This window comes from Labeo rohita, chromosome 6 (assembly GCF_022985175.1).
Source record: "Labeo rohita strain BAU-BD-2019 chromosome 6, IGBB_LRoh.1.0, whole genome shotgun sequence".
Classification (NCBI taxonomy): domain Eukaryota; kingdom Metazoa; phylum Chordata; class Actinopteri; order Cypriniformes; family Cyprinidae; genus Labeo; species Labeo rohita.
Window position 1 is genome coordinate 32653095 of NC_066874.1, and position 20984 is coordinate 32674078.

Here is a 20984-nt window from a genome sequence, read left to right on the forward strand (position 1 = left end):
AGCCTCTGAGTTATACACTGCAGAGAACCGGGGCATCTATAGTGAGCGTGGTAGTGAGTCGAACAGACAGACACGCAAGGAGGGAGGGAGGGGAAGGAAAGAGTCTTTCAAAAATCCCATGGAGTTTCTTGGCAAGGGGAGGGCAGAGGAACACAAACTGTGGGTGGACCCCTGTGACAATGTAGATCAGGCACCTAAACCCTCCCTGGTTGAAAAACACTAGTACCAAGAATGCTTACAGTGGTTAGTACTGCCGTAGATCCGGCAGGCTGCTAGTTTAAGTTTAATTCCATGGATAATACAGGCTTACGCTGAATAATACCAGGTGGACAAGGACTAATAGTCTGCTTATTACAGGTAAAGAGGATTTGTGTCCAGACCCTTAGCCAGACCCCTGCTTTGCCGTTCCAGACAGCAAAGGGAAAAACCCACAACACCAAGCCAGGAATGTCCAATCCCGCTCCAGACGCTCAGGCCCGTCCGGATCACACTGAGAGTGATGGGTCGCCCGAACCGTCACCCCAGGATTTGAGGAAGCCGCCTGGGCATCTGAAGTTGGCACGCAGCCTTTCAAAATCAGACTCCGACCTGCTGGCTTCCCCTCATTGTGAGGACGACGGGCCTCTAGGTGGCCGGTGCGAATCCCTGTCCAACTGTGTTGCTGAGAGGAAGGAAATGGAGCAGATGCCCTCGTTTGCCTCCGAATGGGACGAGGTAAGAGCTGATGAACCATAGATTAGAGAGCAGTGAGCATGAGACTTCCTCTCATGAGGGACAAACCAGAGCAGACAAGTCAATAGTTTCGAATTTACACCGAAAGTTACTTTTAATATACACCATTCAAAAGGGTCAGTATGAATACATTTTAAAGAAACTATTATTTTTATTCAGCAAAGATGCATTAAATTGATCAAAAGTGACAGTAAAGACATTTATAATGTTACAAGTGATTCCTGTTTCAATTAAATGCTGTTCTGTGGAACTTTTTATTCTTCAATGAATCCTGAAAATAAAAATGTCACTGTTTCCGCCAAAAATCTGAGGCAGCACAACTGTTTCCAACATTGATAACGATATGAAATGTTTACGTACAAGCTACAGTATGTCAGCCTTGTCCAAAATAAAAAAAATAGAGCTATAAAATAGTGATAGCATTTTGAAAAAAGAGTGCTTTTTAGCTTTCTGCTTAAACTTATTGAACTGATTGAAACTGATTTTTTATTGAATTTTATTTTTAAGTTTTTCTTGTAAAATTAATATTTTTATTTCAGCCTTATTTAAATTTATTTAAAACAGTTTTCAAGAGTTTTAGAAGTATCTTATTTAGAAGTATCCTAAACTTATTTCAGTTAGCTGTCAAGACAACATTTTTAATTTTTGTTTAGTTTAAGCTGAAACACTAAAATTACTAACTGGAAATAAATAAAAACGAAAACTGAACAAAAAACTGAAATGGAAAAAAATTAAATCAAATAAAAAATAAAACTGAAATAATTTAATTAACCCTAAAATTATTATATAGTTACGGTATAATAATAAGTATAATAATAAAATAAAGTAAAATATAAAGTTGAAAATGTTAAAAGGAAAGAAATTAAGAAATTTAAGAATTTTTTTCTTAGAAACTTTCTGAAATAATATAACTAAAAATGAATAAAGAACTAAAAATGAAATTAAAATGAATGAAATCTAAGTAGTAATATTAAAAAAATAAAAATTACAAAAGTATTAATAAAATAATAATAATATTAATGAAAATTAAACGCTAAATTAAAATGTTTTAAAAAATGTACAGTTATGTAAATAATGCTAAAATAACACTGGTTCACAACAAAACGTGAGTAAATGATGACAGAATTTACATTTTTGGTTGAACGGTCCTTTGAATGAGCTGAACCATAACTGTCATGTTATTTTGCATAAAAAGTAAGAGTGTAACTGTTTGTTTCATTTTTAGAACTTTTATAATGGGTAGTGCAACAATGTAATGTGTTTCTCCAGCACTGGTTGTGGGTGGGAAGGAAACTCTGGCAGCGTGTACGGTTGAGAGGGAAGGGAGGGAGATGGAGGCAGCGAGTCTTGACAGTATCAGCGCCAGTGGCTGAATGCTGAACGCTTGGCTGGGCCCATCAGTCCTTCTGCTGCTCTATGCTGGCCGCAGCACACGGGGCTAATTGGGCCTTAACTGTCACTCCGCATCTTCTCAGGAGGCTTCCCAGGGGTCGGCCCACGCCGCACACACAAGCACTCCCCTCCCCTCGCGCCAGAGCTTTAGTCATCATCCCCGCAACCAGTGCAGTGCTGCCTTCACACCTCGTGCTAATTACACCGACAAACACGCATGTTGATTCAGTCACTGATCGCCTTATTGGCCGGCATTAGCTGATGCTGTTGGAACAATATCTTGACTAGACAAATGTATTGGTATTTTCAGAAAATAAGAAAAAGCCTTTAGCCACCCAAACTTGGATGTTACAGTAGTTTTTTTTTTGCTAAAAAAAGCTCTTTAAATTTGCAACAAACTGCAACAAATTTGCACTGCTTTGAGTGGCTTGATTGCTATTCTTTTTTTTTTTGTCATCTTTAAAAAAAAAAAAACAACAACAAAAAACATTTATTGATTTATTAGTATTTCTGTGTAGTTATAATTTATTTTATTTCATTTCTGATGTTAGAAATTTTAGTACTTCAGCTTAAATGTATTTTTTCAGGTATGTAACTTTTTGGATTTTTATTTAATTTTTTTAATCTTTTTATGTTTTTTTGGTAATTTTATTTTATTTCAGTTTATTGAAAACTATTTTCAAGAATTTAGTTTAAAAAGCATCTAAAACTATTAAAAATTCAAATAAAGCTATTAATATTAAAATAAAAACGTAAACTTATTTCAGTTAGCTGTCAAGACAACATTCTAATTTTTGTTTAGTTTGAGTTAAAACACAAAAAACACTAAAATTACTAAATGGAAGTAAATAATGACTAAAACTGAACTAAAACTAAAATAAAAATAAATAAATAAATAAATAAAACTGGAGGGGGGAGGACTAAAACTAAACATAAATAAAGTAAATAAATAAATGAATAAATAAAACTGAAATGAATTAAAAATGAATTGAATTAGATATGAATTAAACCTAAATAATATATATATAAAAAAAAGTAATAAAATACTTAATACTTAATTAATACCATTTATTGTTATTGCTATTTTATTTTATTCAGTCACCACAGATGTTTGCACATCGAATTCATAAAAAATTAATAGTACAATTTACACAATAAAATGACTCATTAATTAACTCATTAACTTTTATTTTATTTTATTTTATTTTATTCAGTTGCCATAGAGGTTTACACATTAAAATCATAAAAATAATACAAAATTTTTATTTTATTTTCAGTTGCCATAGAGGTTTACACAATCAAATGACTCTAGCATATTTTTTTTTTTTTAATTTAATTTAATTTAATTTAATTTAATTTAATTTAATTGTTATTTTATTTTATTTTATTTTATTCAGTTGCCATAGAGGTTGTCATAGACTCAAATATTAATTCTAACATTTTATTTTATTTTATTCTATTTTAATTTCAAAAAACATAAAAATGACAAAAACATATAACAAAATTAATTAGCCCTAAAATAAAAAAATAGAAAAACCCTAAAATTAAAATGAAAACTGAAAATATACAAATAAAAGCTAATTCAAACTATTAATAAGATTTATAATAGTAGGTTCTTGCTAGGGTTTCTAGGTCATTGCTAAACTGACACAGATAAGATGGTAACTTGGCACATTAATATTAAATTCAGTTGTGCAGTCACATGAATGCATATTTCGAGTCATTTACAACTGCTTGACTTGCACGGCTCATCCACTCAGAATTCAGAATCAGAACTATCTGTTTTGTAATAAAAACACCACGCACTGCTTAACTTCCATCACATTTATACTCAAAGCTTTATGAAACATTAGTCTTAGGTGGTGATGGGAAAGATTATTATCAGATTTTGGATCATTATTTAAACTGTAGACATAACCAGTTTAATAGAGCAGCTGTCAGATCATCTTTACGGCACTCAGGGTGGAGTGTCCTGTTCTCAGAACACCCTGTTTCACATTATATACGGATGACATCTATAAGTCTGAGAGAGGGAGGCAGAAAATGAGAGCGGGTGGGTTTGGAGAAATGACTGGGAGGATGAGGTGGTCCTGCTCTTAACACACCATCTCAGAGCTGAGCGCTAATATACAGGCAGACAGAGCCAACACGCTGGCACACGCTCACACTGTATCCTGCCGCAAAACAGCTGCGTCAGCGTTTGAGCGTTCGTCACGGTAATGAATGTTCCTCGGACACAACTTCTAAACTGTGTGATCTGTTCTCCTATACCTGTGCCGTGGCAGTATCCAGTATTACCCTGGTGTTTTTATAAGACATCGACAAACTGAAATCCTTTCATATATTGGTGCATTAATAAATTTTACCCTTGATGCACAATATCAAGATATTCAACTCATGATGATCCAGTCCGTTGCTTTAGAGGTTTACGTGATAAAACTAGTCAAAAATTAGAATCATTAATACTAATATAAATTTTATTGTATTTATTTATTTTTTAAATCATTTGCGTTAGTGGTTTATACAATAAAATGACTCAAATATTAATAGGATTGTTTTTAATTGTATTTTTATTTTTATTTTAAAATCAGATGCCATAATGTTAATACACTAACATAACTACTTAACATTACTCAAAACTCAAATACTAATATTTCATGACTCAAAAATATTTTATTTTATTTTACTTTATATATATATATATATATATATATATATATATATATATTTTTTTTTTTTTTTTTAAATATTAATAGGATTGTTTTTAATTGTATTTTTATTTTTATTTTAAAATCAGATGCCATAATGTTAATACACTAACATAACTACTTAACATTACTCAAAACTCAAATACTAATATTTCATGACTCAAAAATATTTTATTTTATTTTACTTTATATATATATATATATATATATATATTTTTTTTTTTAAATATTAATAGGATTGTTTTTAATTGTATTTTTATTTTTATTTTAAAATCAGATGCCATAATGTTAATACACTAACATAACTACTTAACATTACTCAAAACTCAAATACTAATATTTCATGACTCAAAAATATTTTATTTTATTTTACTTTTATATATATATATATATTTTTTTTTTTTTTTTTTAAAAATATTAATAGGATTGTTTTTAATTGTATTTTTATTTTTATTTTAAAATCAGATGCCATAATGTTAATACACTAACATAACTACTTAACATTACTCAAAACTCAAATACTAATATTTCATGACTCAAAAATATTTTATTTTATTTTACTTTATATATATATATATATATATATATATTTTTTTATCTTTTTCGGTTGGCATAGAGGTTTACACAATAAAATGACTCTAACATTAATGCTAATTTTTTATTTTATTTTAATTAAATTTTATTTTAATAAGTTGCCATAGATGTTTGCACATCAAAATTATTAAAAATGAATACTTTTATTTTATTTTATTTTATTTTCAGTTGTCATAGATGTTAATATGATTAACTGACTAATTAACATTACTAAAAACTAAAATACTAATATTTCATGACTCAGAACATTAATACTTACATTTTATTTTGTTTTATTAAGTTGTCATAGATGTTTACATGATTAACTGACTAATTAACATTACTAAAAACTCAAATGCTAACACTTCACGACTCAAAAACATTAATGCTAACATTTTATTTTATTTTATTTTAGTTGCCATGGAGGTTTACATGCTAAAATTTTTTATTTTTTATTTGGCGTAGAGGTTTAGATGATAAAAATTGACTCAAACTTTAATACTAAAATTTTATTAGATTTTTATTTTTGTTTTTTTTAAGATCAGTTTCCATAGAGGTTTACACAGTAAATGACCCAAATGTTAATACTGAAATTGTACTTTATTTTAAAATAGAAAAACTGTTCTCATAGAAATTTACACAATAAAACAACTCAAACATTAATACTAAAATACTTTCTTGACAGTATTGGTCATACTTAAATGTATGTAAAGGAAGGCCTCCTCCGTGCACATTTTTAGCACTGTCAGTGTGACTGTATAGCAGCCCATGGCTCAGTGTGTTAATGTTTCAGCACTTCCGCAGAAAACCTGTTTAAAAATAATTTTGTGTTTGAGTGAGCGGTCAAACATGCTTTCCACAGATGGCAATATAAGTCTCTTCATAATTCATATGCAAACGGAAGATGTCAGGGGAAAACGTATCTTCAGATGGCAAGTGAAAGATGTGCACGGGGGGGAAAAGAAGTGGGCGGCAAATGCTTTCACCTGTCAGAGAGCTTCTGAGACTTCACGGCCCGCTCCACATACACGGCCTGCATGTTCACTGAGCTTTTTTGCAAATTAGCTTTAGTTCCTTTTTTCCTTCAAAATCAAACTTTATTTGCATTACGTGAACACAAGAATGCAGGTTGGAGTACAAGTACAGAGAGCAAATAAATGTCAAAAGGTTAACAATAAAGCTGATATGTAATTAAAACCAAAATATTGCATTAAAAGCATTAAAGAGTTTAATTGTGCGTCATGATAAATAAATGAAATAAAAATATGTTTCAGATTGAATGCATGCTACCCAGTAAATACTTGAATTCAGTTTTTTTTTATAAAGCAAGACATTTAGAAGTATGATTTAATAGTTCTAATAAATTCTAATATTGCTTATAAGAATTTTTTTAAAAATCTATTAATTATTTTAGCTCAATTTTACAAGCACAGAATGAGAACTGAACAAAACAAGCATTTGTAAACTGTTTTAAACTTATTTGAAACTCTTTCAGTAATACAGGGACCCTAAACTAGTTAAAATGTATGTAAATGCGATTTTATTTTATTTTATTTTAATTTAAAATTTTATTTTATTTTATTGTTTTAGTTTATTTTTAGTTTATTTATTTAATTGTTGGTTTATTTATTTGATTTACAATGATTAATTAATTAATTAATTATTTAATAAATTAAATATTTGAATGATCATAACCCTCATAATTATTTTAATAAGAAATGGACTGATAACTCTATTGTCAATACGGTATACAAAATCTTTTTTGTGCTATTCTCTCTTTTTTTTTTTGAAATATAAAAAAATATGGCTCAAATACTGTTTAATTAGAATACTTTTTACTTTCTGATATGTATGGATTTTCAAAATAGATACAAGATATAAGAACAATATATTATGTGTTCTTAATGTATTATTTTATATAATTTATTAAATTCAGCTCCTATGTTAAATTTGATGTTTTACAGAATGCGCTGTGAAACTACTATCTACTGACAGTTGCGTTTACAGATTGGTATCTTCACTCTCCATTCTTATGATTTGTAAAATGGCAAACTGTGTAATTTTCAGAATGAGATCATATCCCGCTCTCGTGGTGTCTTTGCTTTAATCAGAGTCGCTCTGTGGTGTCAGCAAGGCACCGGCCATCGCTCCATTCTCTGAAGCCTGTAATCTCGTTACTACTCTGGCACATGGGAGGAGGCAGAGCTGTATGAAATCTTTATTACCCCCCGACTTCACATTTTCTCGAGCTGCTGGCTTCTACATATTCACTCATTAGGTTGGACATTGTGTGATGTTCCTTATTGCTGTCTCTGCAGAATGAAAATGCTCGCCTTTCATGAACTGTTTTTGGAACTCCATGGCCGGAGGCTACGACCGCAATAAATCTCCCGCTACGTCTCCGTCTCTCTCTCTCTCTCCGTCTCTCTCCACATGAGTCTACACTTCAGAGAATTCCTCAAAAACAAAATTGTACACATTTCGAAGAAATCTGCAGTCAGTATATGAAGTCTAATGTCCATCTTACACACTGGATGTTTGTAAATAAAAATCTGTAACTCTCAAAAAAGCTTCTAAAGGAATATTCTGGGTTAAAAATGCTTTTGATTAACACATACAAAACAATTCGTTTAAAAAAGCAAATAATAAAAAGCATTCACAGAAATCAACTTAGAAGTCAAGTCAGAAGTCAATGGTTCAGTTATTGTAGACCATCTCTGTTAAATGTGTTGTTTTGGGGATGTTTTTGTCCGAGACGGGAGTATTATTTTAGTAAAACCCAAAAAATTATGAAAATATATTTTAATAATCATTACTGGAAATAAAATAAATGTTAACAGAAATAAAATAAAATACATATAAAACAATTTCATTTCAGTGAGTTGCCAAAAATTGTATCATTTTTATCTGGTTTAACTAAAATAAACTAAAACTAATAACTAAAAATTAATTACATTTTTTTAGATGTATTTAAAAAAATAATAAAAATGACTAAACTTTAACTAAAATGAAAGTGAATATGTAAAATATAAAAATAAAATCTAATTCAAAATATAAAAAAAAAACTGTAATAGTATATCAATGTTATTAATGATAATGATTAATGATATTAAATTATACTTGCTTGAATTCATTATATGGCATCTAATTCATAAATAACAAAGGATGATCACTCAAAAATGTGTCATATTTGGTATAAAGGAGTTTATACTGATGCATTTTTATGTCAAGATAAATATAGAAAGAAAATTTTACAATATTACAGGTGTGTTTGATTAGAGTTGGAGTTAAACTCTGCAGGTCATCGGCACTCCTGGACCGACATTGCCTGTCCCTATTGTATTACGTTTACATTACAATTACATTTACAAGTAGTCATTCACCACAATTAAGGGCTTCTGACATGAAACCAACAGTATTATTATAAATCCATCTCAAAGTCAGTATGAAAAATTTTACGACTTGTGAATGCTATGCATTTCCATATACAACAATATGTGGTGTACGACTGTTTTATTTGTTGCCAGTTGATTAGTTTTACTTTGAAATAACATGAATTATGCAGAAAAGACTTGCATTACATGGGTCATTGGATGCCCATTTACCACAAGTTGATATGATTCTTTAGGGTCTTAATGAAAAGTCTATAGTATACTTTGGTTAAAAATTCTCAATGGTAGTGTAAAACAACACCCTTTTTACCTTGCCAAAATGAGCTCTGCAAAAATCATCCTATTCTGGTCGAGGTTGCTTTAAATGTTAATGAGCTCTGCTCGCCCCGCCCCTCTCTTCTCTCTGTGGAGTGACGAGCCTGTTTACTTTAGCTGCATTTAGCCACGTTTATCCGCTAAACTTGCTAACTAGCAAGTTATTAGGAAAGGCGATAGCAAAGATTCATAATATACTCACTTCTGCTGTAAGTAAAGCTGGATCACAAATGATTTGCGCGAACAGACGCGTTTATATAGATCGGGAGGCGCATTCCCTTCACAAAATGACGATGTCATTATTACATCCAGCAACACAACACCTCAAACACTTAATCGGAGACATTCTTGTCTAAATTACATCCCTGCTCTGGCAACGAAACAATGGAGGTCGGACTGTTGTAGCTGATTTATGGCGGGTCTGAGGTAAGAGGCTCATGTCAATCAACTATCGTGGGAGCGGCCTCTGTCGGTGTGACAGATGTGTACATACACTGCCAACACACATTAATGTTCAAACAACATGTAAAAGTGAACTTTGCATCCGATGACGCCTTTAAGAAAAGTAAATAGAGTTCATTTTGATTTCATGTTGACCTTTAGTTATAGTTTTAGCCTGGATGTGTTATACATGTCCTGCGTTCAAAATTAACCGCTTTCTTTTCTTCATGTGAGCGGTAAAATGTCTGAACACATATGAGGAGATGAAGCCTGGAATGAGCACAGACAGCTGAGGGATTCTGGGAAGTGTAGCATGTTACGGCTTAATGATGCATTGTGCATTCTATAATGGATAGAGATGAAAAGTGTACAGAAGTCAGTCAGTACTGTATGTAGGTTACTTGAGAGCAGGAAATGCAAAGGCCTGTATGGCTAGAGGGGATCTAGCACGTGGACCGTGGCATCTGACTGCTAAATGAATCTAGGGGCTTTCCAGCATGTTGATGCCACAAGCACACAGCAGATGAGTTTGCCAGACTTTAAATATTACATCAAAAACCGGCGTTTTTCTATTTCAGGCCTCTCCTAAAAGTCTATTGATTGGAGGGTAATCTTCAGGCTTGTACACCAATGGAAAAGTGTGCTTTGGGTTTGCTTGTCTAGTCCGTGTGTTTTTTGTATATCGTTCAGGCTGACTGGGTTATTAATTGTTTTTAGGGTTTTGCAGATTTATTTTCGTGAACGTTTACAGTTCTGTCTGTTTCCAAACCAAGGCGTCTTTAAAATTATTATTTTTTTTTTACTCTCTAGGAGAAACTCATTCTTCTACATTTCAGATTGTCTGCGTTGTTATTTTGGCAAACAACACATATTAATTATGAATTAAAATCAGTTCTAACAAGTCCAGTGAAGACTAACCTGTCATGGCAGGTTATAGTAAAATTAAATATTTAATTGTGTTTTATAACCCTTCTTTTCTTGATTTTGCATTATAGATTGAAAAGATCATGAGTCTGATTGCCAATATTGAGATGTCCAAGGAGCATCAACCTGCATCCGAAGGTAAATATGAAATGATTTTCTAACTTCGGGTTAGGGATTTTACCACCCAAAAGCATGACAATCTTTCTTCTGTGGAGCATAAATAATGTTTTAAAAATGTCTTTTTTTGCCCCATACATTGGGTCCAATGTTGTTTGGACTTCAATTTAGCTTCTTCCGTATTAGCTTTTATTTTTAGATTTTCACTTTTTATTTTCAAGTAATTTTATGTGTTTTTTTTTCTGTTTAGTGTTATGTGTTAATATTAAATTAAACATACTTTATTTCTGTCAGTTGCCAAGTCAACATTTTTTAAGTTTAATATTTTTATTTTATTTTACCTATTTTTTAAATAATGAAACAATTTTAATAGTTTTAGTAAATTGTGGCAGAATATACATTTTTGAGAGTTTGAAATACCATAGAACTTGTCTCTACTCATCTTTGATGTACCTTAAATTCTACAGGGTTTAAATTCTACAAAAGCTAATTCATATATATTTATTTTTAGATTTTCACTTTTTATTGTCAAGTTTTATTCATTTTATGGGCTTTTTTTAAATATATTTTTTTAGCTTTATGTTTTAAATGTATTAATTAAACTTTATTTCTGTTATTTGCCAAGTCAACATTTTTTTAAGTTTAATGTTTTTATTTTATTTCAGCTGTATTAATAATGAAACAATTTTTAATAGTTTTAGTAAAGTATGACAGAATATAAATTTCTGGATGTTCGAAATGCCATAGAACTCATCTCTGACTATTTGAGATAAAGATATGAGTGTACCTTAAATTCTACAGGGTTTAAATTCTACATAAGCTAATTCTTATGTTTTAGCTTTTATTTTTAGATGTTCACTTTTTATTCATTTTATAGGCTTTTTTAAAATATTTTTTTAGCTTTATATTTTAAATTTATTAATTAAACTTTATTTTTGTTAGATGCCAAGTCAACCTTTTTTAAGTTTAATGTTTTTATTTTATTTCAGCTATATTTTAAATTATGAAACAGTTTTTAATAGTTTTAGTAAATTAAAGACAGAATTAAATTTTTTGGGGTGTTCGAAATACCTTTAAATTCTAGAGAGTTTGCTAATTTTATTTTATTTATTTTTTAAATTGTATGATATTAAAGATATATAACCTATAAACTAACAAACACAATGGTACTAAAGTTGCTGAGAAAGCATTTAGAAGCAATGCATTTTTTGTGTTGCATGTTATTTTTCTTTCCTTAAGAAAGGAAACAAATGTGTCTTTTTGCAAAAAATGCTTTTATTATTAAATGTAAGTTATTTTACATTTAATTAATATTATATATTATTTTGATTAGTTGTGATACCATTACTTCATGTACATGTCCAAAAGACTTTGTTATTGCACAATGGTAACTTAAAGTTGCTGAGAAAGCAATTAGAAGCAATGCATTATTCTGTGTTGCATTTAAGAAGAAAAACAAATGCAAGTTTGAAGGGAAATATACAGATATTTAGAAACAAAAGCATTCCCTGCTGAAAACATTATGAGATTAATGCTGATTTTAATATAGTGACAACCTGATTATAAACAATCACATTAATATGTCTAAACAACCAATCCAATACGTTAACAATAGTCTAGCCGCGGTGACAGACCACAAAGCTTTGCTTTGGCTGAATCATCCCTCGGGTCAGAACTATTCCACTAGCGTCTTTAACAACCAGCGGTTTTCTTTCTCAAGCACATGCTCTCACTTTTCACCCCAATTTGGTCTGTCTGATATTTTTGTACCTGATATTTTGACACAGACACCCTCCGGTACACAATGGCTGCCGAGGGCCTACTTTAAAAAGATGAGATCATGATCCATTTACTGTGGCTATCGCAACGATACTCCGTAATTAGGACTCGATATTCTTTTCTTCTTGAGTGGAACCTCCCAAGGTAGTTGCTATATATGGCGAGAGAGCACAGTGTTTTAATGGACTTTTCTAGGAGAGATACAATTATTTAGAAATCGTACAGCAGAGAATCACTTCAAAGGAACAGACAGCACTATTGCTCCGTGAGACATCGTCCTTACAATTCTCACGGGAGTCTGTGCGTAATGACACGTATGTTGAGTTGTTTGCCGTTGTCGGTGATGAAAATGCCAGTGTTTTCTGAAATATGTGATTTTATCACGCCTTACCGTGTAAACACAGGCCATTTTTAAAGTCAGGAGCTCTTGAGATGAGGGAAAAAAACACTTTCTTTTTCTGTATTTATATATATAAAATAAATATTAATTATATTAAAATTAGGGCTGTCAAACGATTAATCGCGATTAATCGCATACAAAATAAAAGTTTGAGTTTGTCTAATATAAGTGTGTGTACTGTGTGGAATTATTATGTTTATATAAATACACACAAACTAATGTGTATATTTAAGATAAATATGTTTTTATGTACAAAATATTTTTATTTATAGATAATATAAATTATATAAAAATTATAATAAATACATATACTTGTAAATATTTTTTAAATATATACATGAATGTTTGTATTTATATATACATAATAATTACACACAGTACACACACATAAATTAGGCAAACTCAAACTTTTATTTTCTATGCGATTAATCATGATTAATCATTTGACAGCCCTAATTAAAATATTAATATTAAGAATGCTAAATATACATTCATCATATACCCTAGCAGTCAACAGTTTTTGGACAGTAAGGTTTTTAATGTTTATTAAAGAGAAGTTTCATCTGCTCACCAAGCCTCCATTTATTTGATCCAAAGTACAGCAAAAACAGTAAAATGTTGAACTATTTTTACTATTTAAAATAACTGTTTTCTATATATATTTTAAAATATAATTTATTTATGTGATTTCAAAGCTATATTTTCAGCATCATTACTCCAGATCCTGTAGAAATCATTCTAATATGCTGATTTACTGTTCAAGAAACATTTATTATTATTATTATTATTATTATTACCACCAATATTTAAAACAGTTGAGTGCATTTTTTAAGATTCTTTGATGAATAGAAAGATCCAAAGCATTTATCTCAAATAAAAGGTTTTCGTAACATTATACACTATACCATTCAAAAGCTTGGAGTCAGTAGAATTTTCTTTGGTGGGGGGTAGAAATTACAGAAATTAATACTTTTATTTAGCAAGAATTCTTTGAATTGATCAAAAGTGTTGATAAAGACATTTGTAATGTTATAAAAAATATATATTTTGGATAAATGCTGTTCTTCTTCATCAAAGAAACCTGAAAAAGATTCTACCCAGCTGTTTTTAACATAATAATAATAATAAATGTTTTTGAGCAGCGATATAGAATATTAGAATGATTTCTGAAGGATCATGTGACTGGAGTAATGATGCTAAAAATTCAGCTTTGAAATCACAGGTTATTTTAAATTATAAAAATATTTCAAAATTGTACAGTTTTTGCTGTATTTGGATCTTTGGAGACTTTTTTAAAAATCATTATTTTTTATTTTATTGTATATATGAAATATGAATGCATTTATTATTAAATGTTATTATTTCTTATATATTATTATATATTTATTTTATATATTTCTTATTTTATTTTATATGTAAATTTTATTTTTATTTTATATGTTCATATGGATTACATTCTGATATCATCACTGTGCCATCTTATTTCTTATACCATGGCATTTACATGTTACTCCGAGGTACTTGTACAAAAGTACAAAAGCATGTTTTTACATGTAAGACCACAGTAGTGGTAGCGCCATGGAAAAAGTAAACAAAATTGCTGGAATTGCTAAAATGATTAGCTTGTCGTGGTATGCAATGTGTACTACTATGTTGCATGTAAAAAAAAACAAAACAAAAAAACATGGTACCAAATCTAAGAAACCATATTGAAATGCAGTATGGTGGGTGGCTTGGCTAAATTCTTCTTGTTCTTCCTTGTTTTGCTAGTTGCTTTGGATAAAAGCGTCTGCTAAATAAATAAAATGCACCCAATACTTATACCTCCTTTAGAAGTGAGTGTCCTTTCGAGCGCGCAGATGTTTGGATGCACTTTACATATCAAGCCTGATTCAGTGTCTGTATGTGAATAACAGGCTGACAATTTCTCAGCTGCATGCAGATAATGCCCCACATGCATGCATGAAGCAGCACTCATGTGTGACACTGAATTAGACCACATCACGCTACGGAAAACGCGGTCAGCGTCGTCTGCGCACGAGACACGGTTTGATCACGCCTGGCGAACCTGAATTCTGCCGATTGGACTCGGCTGTGTCTGATATGAAGGTGGGCACGGGTGGGATTACGTTAAGTGCAGCATGCGAGCGGTGCGTTTCGCTGACTTAACGTTTAACCAGCCCCCCTCTCTCCCCACCGGTACAGTGACACATTCATGAATTTAATTCCTCTGATGATTTACCGTGGTATGTGGCTTGGCTGCGATTTAATTTTTCATAGAGAGAGCGCAGAGGCTCTGGAAGCACTTAAGTGCGGAGGGGATAGGGTTGCGGGGTGCAGGGTTAGAGCAACCTGTACGGGGTGTTTTCTTTCCCTCCCCTGGCTGATCCTGGCACAGTAGTGTGTGGTTTGGGTTTGTCTCTTGTTCCTTTTTCTGATGGTGTCCTTTCTGCACCAGCAAGATCAGAGAGCCTGCGTGCAATTTTAATCAGTACGGGGAGCGGGGAATAGATAGAGGGGGCAGAGAGAGAGAGTGAGACAGAGAAAAGGGGGTGGGGGGGATTGATCGCCACCGAGAGTGAGAGAGAGAGTGCGCGTATGCGAGACAGATAGAGAAAGAGAGGCATAGAGACGGGAGGGAGGGGGGTTTGGGAACGAGCAGAGCGTATATGCCGTGCAGCGGGTCTCAGCATCAGACGGCATATGGCAGCCCTGCAGAGCTCTCAGAAAGGACTCCGTCAATGAGAACTGGGGTAAAAAGCAAGTCAAAGAAGAAAGAAAGCCGGAGACAGCGAGTGGACGTGATGCACGGCTGAGCCGAACGCGTAAGATGTCTTTAAGGTGATTACCAGCTGCGCTACCGATGGCTTTCTGGAGGAGCACTATGTCATTTGGATGTTTTGCTTTGTGAGCGCCGAATGCAGCTGCCGCTGTGACTGAGCGTTCCCGGATCAGGGATGCAGCAATCCTTGCCCCCGAGCGCAAGACCCTTAGGAACGTCTGCAAGAGGAACGGAGCGACCAGAGCAGGGGGCTGGGCTGCAACAAGAGGGACCGTGCCGCCAACGGGGCTTTCTTATGGGGTTATCCGTCCATTGTTGGAGCTCACCTCATTTCGCTTGGATGTACCTCGCTTTGATGGCGTGCTCCGTTCTGGTATGTTAGCCCGACGAGGTGCATCTAAGCTCGGTCGGACCAGCAGTCCTTGGATTACCGTGACCAGAACGCTGCCCGAACGGGGCCGAAGGACCCTTAGGAACGCTTTCTAGAAGAACAACCAGTGCAAGGGGGCTGGGCTGCAAGAAGAGGGACCGAAGCTTTCTTATCAGTTGCTCTCATTGGATCAAGGCTTGGTTTTACTTGGTGCGTTCCGTTCTGGTATGTTAGCCCGGCGAGGTGCGTCTAAGCTTAGAAGGATCAGGAGTACTTGGATTACCGTGACCAGAGCGCTACTCAATCAGGGGGAAGTGGTCGAACCGGCTACTTTCTAATGGTGGGAGGGGTTCCTCATCAATGACAGGAAGGGAGGAATGGGAAAATGTGCCATGAAGATCTTTCAAAGGACGAGCTGGTGTCACGCGAGGCTTCTGGTGGCACTGTGGTGGACTGTTGATCAATGAGTATTGGACTGTTTGGCTTGACATTGGTACTCCAACTGTTCTTAGGGCTTTACTAAAAGGTTTTGCTTCCAATTTCAAGGACAAGTCTGTTTTATCAACCCTTGCATTTTAGAGGAAGTTTCAGAGCATGTTGGCAAAGGGTGCACTTTCCAGCAACTTCCTAGTAGCTTCTTCTAAATCTCAATGTTTTGCTGCAAGCCAAAAGCTCTTGTTGAACTTTTATGATCTTCCTGCGTAAGGTGCCGACATCCCACGGCGCCATCGTTTAAATCACATACAGAAAAGCTTTGTAGACGTTGCTTTGTTTCGTGAGGAGCGACGCCAAATTAATCCCAATTAATCGACTCCCTTACTTGACGCTCTACTTCAAAGGACTACCTGCCAAGGTCTACCTCCATACCCCATCAGCCTTGGCCCTCATCTCCATTGCAGTGAGGGCTAGTGGAGGAATCTCCATTCCTAGTTTAGTCTGTATATCTGGGGCCCTGCGTCTAGCGGAGGCCCGTCGCTCAAGCCTGGACACTGCCTTGCTGTTGCTGCTGCTGCCCTCAGCTCTGCTGGCCAAAGATGATGTGGCAGTGCCACATCTCGGCCTCCGAGTGCCGCTGCTACAGGCTGAACGGTTTTTCACTGCTCAAACGCCATCCTTTGTCGGCAGATGCAGCTGGGAGCCGCGTGCTGGAGCAGTCGGTGGGGGAGTGGCTGGAACACGTGGGCTTTCCTCAGTACGAGAGCAAACTGGTGCTCAACGGCTTCGATGACCTGCGCTACATGGTGAGTGGCTTTTGTGTGGGGGGATTGATTGACACAGCAGGTTGGTTAGGGGATGTGGTGAGGTTCTGTATATCCAGTGTATGAAAGTATGATAAAAAATTAACTTTTTTACTAAAAAAAAAAGTGTTCATTTTTTGATATATTTTTTATTTTATTTTTATTTTTATTTATTTTATTTTTTATTATTTAATAAAATATATTTATTTTTTAAGGAAAAATGTAGGAAAATGTAGGAAAAATGTTATCCTTAATGTAGATTCAATGTATAATGTGTTTTTAAATTTGATTTAAATTATGTGATGCTTTAAGCCATACGTGACCCTTATTTGTAACAATAGCCAAAAATACATTGTATTGGTCAAAATTATCGATCCAAGTAAAGATCATGTTCCATGAAGATATTTTATAAATTTTCTATGGTAAATATATTAAAGCGTAATTTTTGATTAGTAATATGCGTTGCTAAGAACTTCATTTAGACAACTTTAAAGGCGTTTTCTCAATATTTCGATTTTTTTGCACCCTCCTATTCCAGATTTTCAAATAGTTGTATCTGGACCAAATAATGTCCTATCCTAACAAACCATACATCAATGTAAAGCTTATTTATTTTTCCTTTTTCAAATCTCTTGATAAGTCTTTGTTGATAAATCTCAATTTCAAAAAATCGACCCTTATGACTGGTTTTGTGGTCCAGGGCCACATTTTATAAGTATAAATTATATATATAAATAGATAGATAGAGAGATGCAGATAGATAGATATAAATATATATAGATAGATAGATAGATAGTGAGAGAGAGAGAGATAAATACATTAAAAAAAAAAATTGGGGGTTGTTTTGACCCAGCATTTGGGTTAAATGTTAACCCAACCTTCTAAGTAGTTTTATGTAAGTCAGCTATTGCTTATAAATTACTATATTTCTTGTTTAAAATTAACCCAAAATTTAATGTTCACAATATGTCTGATTTTTAGTTTACAGCCAATTCGGTTTTATTTTAAGCCAGCCATATAGTCATTTTTAAGTTAAATAAACTACCCAGAGGTTTGGGTCAACTGCTGTGTCGAAACAACCCAGTTGCTGGGTTTGTCCATATTCCACCCAGCACTGGGTTGTATTTAACCCAATGTTTTTTGGAGTGTAGATATTTTATATGTATATGTGTGTATGCATGTATAAAATGTATAAAGAGGTAATTGGTTACTGGTTTGAATGTTCTTACAAGGCATTAAATAAGTGTTCTGGTGTTCTCAAGTACTAGATGTACCTAAAACTATTGTATCAAACTACCCCTGCTGTCACTTTCACACAACACTTGGTTGTTCTTGTCACTTTCGTAAAGCAGAAACTAATGTGAATGTGCATTTGTTCAGGGAAGTAACGTGATGGAAGATGAGGACCTTCAGGAAATTGGCATCACCGACCCAGGCCACAGAAAGAAAATCCTTCATGCAGCAAAAAGCCTTCCAAAGGTAGCGTGTTTCAGTCCCTAAATAATATTTGTACACTATGTGTGAAACCAGTGGCATTTATTTTTAAAAAGATAGCACTTTTTCAGCACACATTTCATCTTCTTCCACTTAAAATGACCTTGGGACTGGTTGGTTAAAAGCCATTGCGAAAATGTCTTGGAATAGTGAAGTTCTGGAAAAAGATTTTGTTTACACTTGGTTTGTGATATTTTGTCAGCTGATGCAATCACGTTCAGACATTTTAAGTGTTACTTCAGTGTCCAAATGTCTCTCCTGGATTCTCAGAGTTAATTATATACACTATGTTATGTGATTTATTTTGAGATGGCATTTTTCTCCTCCTTCAGGTCAAAGCTCTGGGCTGTGACGGCAGCACCTCTCTGTCCTCATGGCTGGAAACTCTGGGTCTTGGAGAGTATCTGCACAACTTCCTGTCTAGTGGCTACCGCACCCTGGACTGCGTCAAGAACCTGTGGGAGCTCGAAATTGTTAATGTAAATGTGCTTTTCATGCTGGTCTGTAAGTTCTTTTGTGACGTTTGTACTGATCTGACACACTAAGACAATTTTGGCTCTACGCAGGTGTTGAAAATTGGCCTTCTTGGTCACAGAAAAAGGATTATAGCCTCGATAGCAGAGCGGCCGTATGAGGAAGCACCTTCGAAATCCAACCGCTTTTCCCAACTCAAGGTAAAAGATAGTATTCAGCATCATTAAGGCCTGAAATGGATTTAAAATTTCAGTACATGCTATTTAATTATAACAATAAATATGCTTTACAAGATTCAGGACCTGTTGTCTCAGAATGCGTCACCGCTCAGTTATATGGACCCGTACACCAGTCGCTCCATGGATATGTTGCTTCCGCTGGGAGAATCAGGCCGAAAGAGCAGAGCGTTGGATCAGGATGGCAGTATCTCCCTTCGCTCCTTTGGTGAAAGATCACGCTCACATGTAAGCACCTCTGTGACTAAGATCAGTGTGATTATAATGACTCCTTTCAAGTAATGAATCACATTTGAGTCATTCTGTGGTAAATGTTGCAAACCGTGTCTGTGCAGTTCTACATTACATAATAAAAAAAAATAGTTTTTATTAATATTTTGCATATTTTTTTTGGTTTTCTGTTTTCATTTTAATTTTAGTTAAAGTTTTAGTCATTTTGTTGTGTGCTTTTGTTTTTTTTAGTAGTTTTTGGGTTTATTTATATGTCTATGTTTTTATTATTTTGGTAACTACAATACGGTTCATTAGTTAACATTAGTCAACTACTATTAGTTAACATGATCTAAGAATGAACAATTCTTCTGCAGCATTTGCATTATTTTAATGCATTATTAAAAATCACAAGTTATGTTTGTTAACATTAGTTAATGCACTGTGAACTAACATGAGCAAACCACGAACAGCTAGTTTTTGTTGTCGAACATTAACAAAGATTAATAGATAGTGTGATAAATGTATTGTTCATTGTTAGTTCATGTTAACAAATGACACCGTATTTTAAAGTGTTACCATTATTTTTTATTTCAATTTGAGCTATTTTAGTATATCAAGGTAAACTAAATTAAAATGAGAAATTAAAAGTTTTCTTTATAGTTTATATTATTTCAGTTTAATGTCTATTTTATTTAAATTATCAGACCTTTTTTTATGTTTTTAATTTCAGCTGTAGTTAACTATAATAACCCTGATTCTTAACAAATATAATGCAATTGTAATTCTTAGAAATTAAGGTTATACCAAAAATACAACATTTATGTTTATTTAAATATTAAAATAATTAATAAAAAAATAAAAGTGTTCTTTTGCACTCCAAATTAACCAAATGAAATTAAATTTTACTTTTTTTGGCCTAAATAACAGAATGCAAAAAGCATTGTTTGCTTGTTATTAATATATTTTTATTGTTAATTTTTTTTTAAATACAATAATCAGTAAGAACTGTTTTTTCTCTTTGAATAACCTTTTGTATTTTTAAGTGCGTCTAAAATTCCGAAAATTTCAAGTAAGATTTTGTGGTGTCTGTAGTGCTATTTTTAATACAAAAAAATACTTTTCCATGAAACTTATTATTTAGTAATATTTATTATTTATGTTTCCACATGCTCTCTAACAAATGAGTTAAAATGGCCATGAGGTCTTTGTGAAGAATTCATTCTTGTACATGTTTGAATGCTGATGTCTGTTACCACGGGGCACAGTAACACCACTGAAAATGAATAATTCATAATTCATAAATAAGGCAATTTATGAATTATTTAAACTCATTATGCTTTTAAATTTATGGAGGAACAATAGTAAATGCTGCAAAATACTATTAAATATAACTCCACTTTGAAT

The 20984-nt window shown here is 33.1% G+C and overlaps 1 protein-coding gene across 6 annotated transcripts in view; it reads left to right on the plus strand.

Moving 5' to 3' along the window:
- Positions 1–240: 240 nt before the first annotated feature.
- The window catches only part of anks1ab (ankyrin repeat and sterile alpha motif domain containing 1Ab), a 33001-nt gene continuing 12257 nt past the window's right edge, over positions 241–20984 (plus strand). For all 6 annotated transcript variants that reach the window (XM_051112581.1, XM_051112582.1, XM_051112585.1 and 3 more), the window contains exons 1-7: positions 241–714; positions 10549–10615; positions 17051–17166; positions 18544–18642; positions 18990–19136; positions 19224–19331; positions 19425–19595. In XM_051112581.1, coding sequence (XP_050968538.1) covers positions 448–714; positions 10549–10615; positions 17051–17166; positions 18544–18642; positions 18990–19136; positions 19224–19331; positions 19425–19595 — 975 coding nt within the window. In that variant the 5' untranslated portion in view covers positions 241–447. The remainder of the gene's footprint in view (positions 715–10548; positions 10616–17050; positions 17167–18543; positions 18643–18989; positions 19137–19223; positions 19332–19424; positions 19596–20984) is intronic.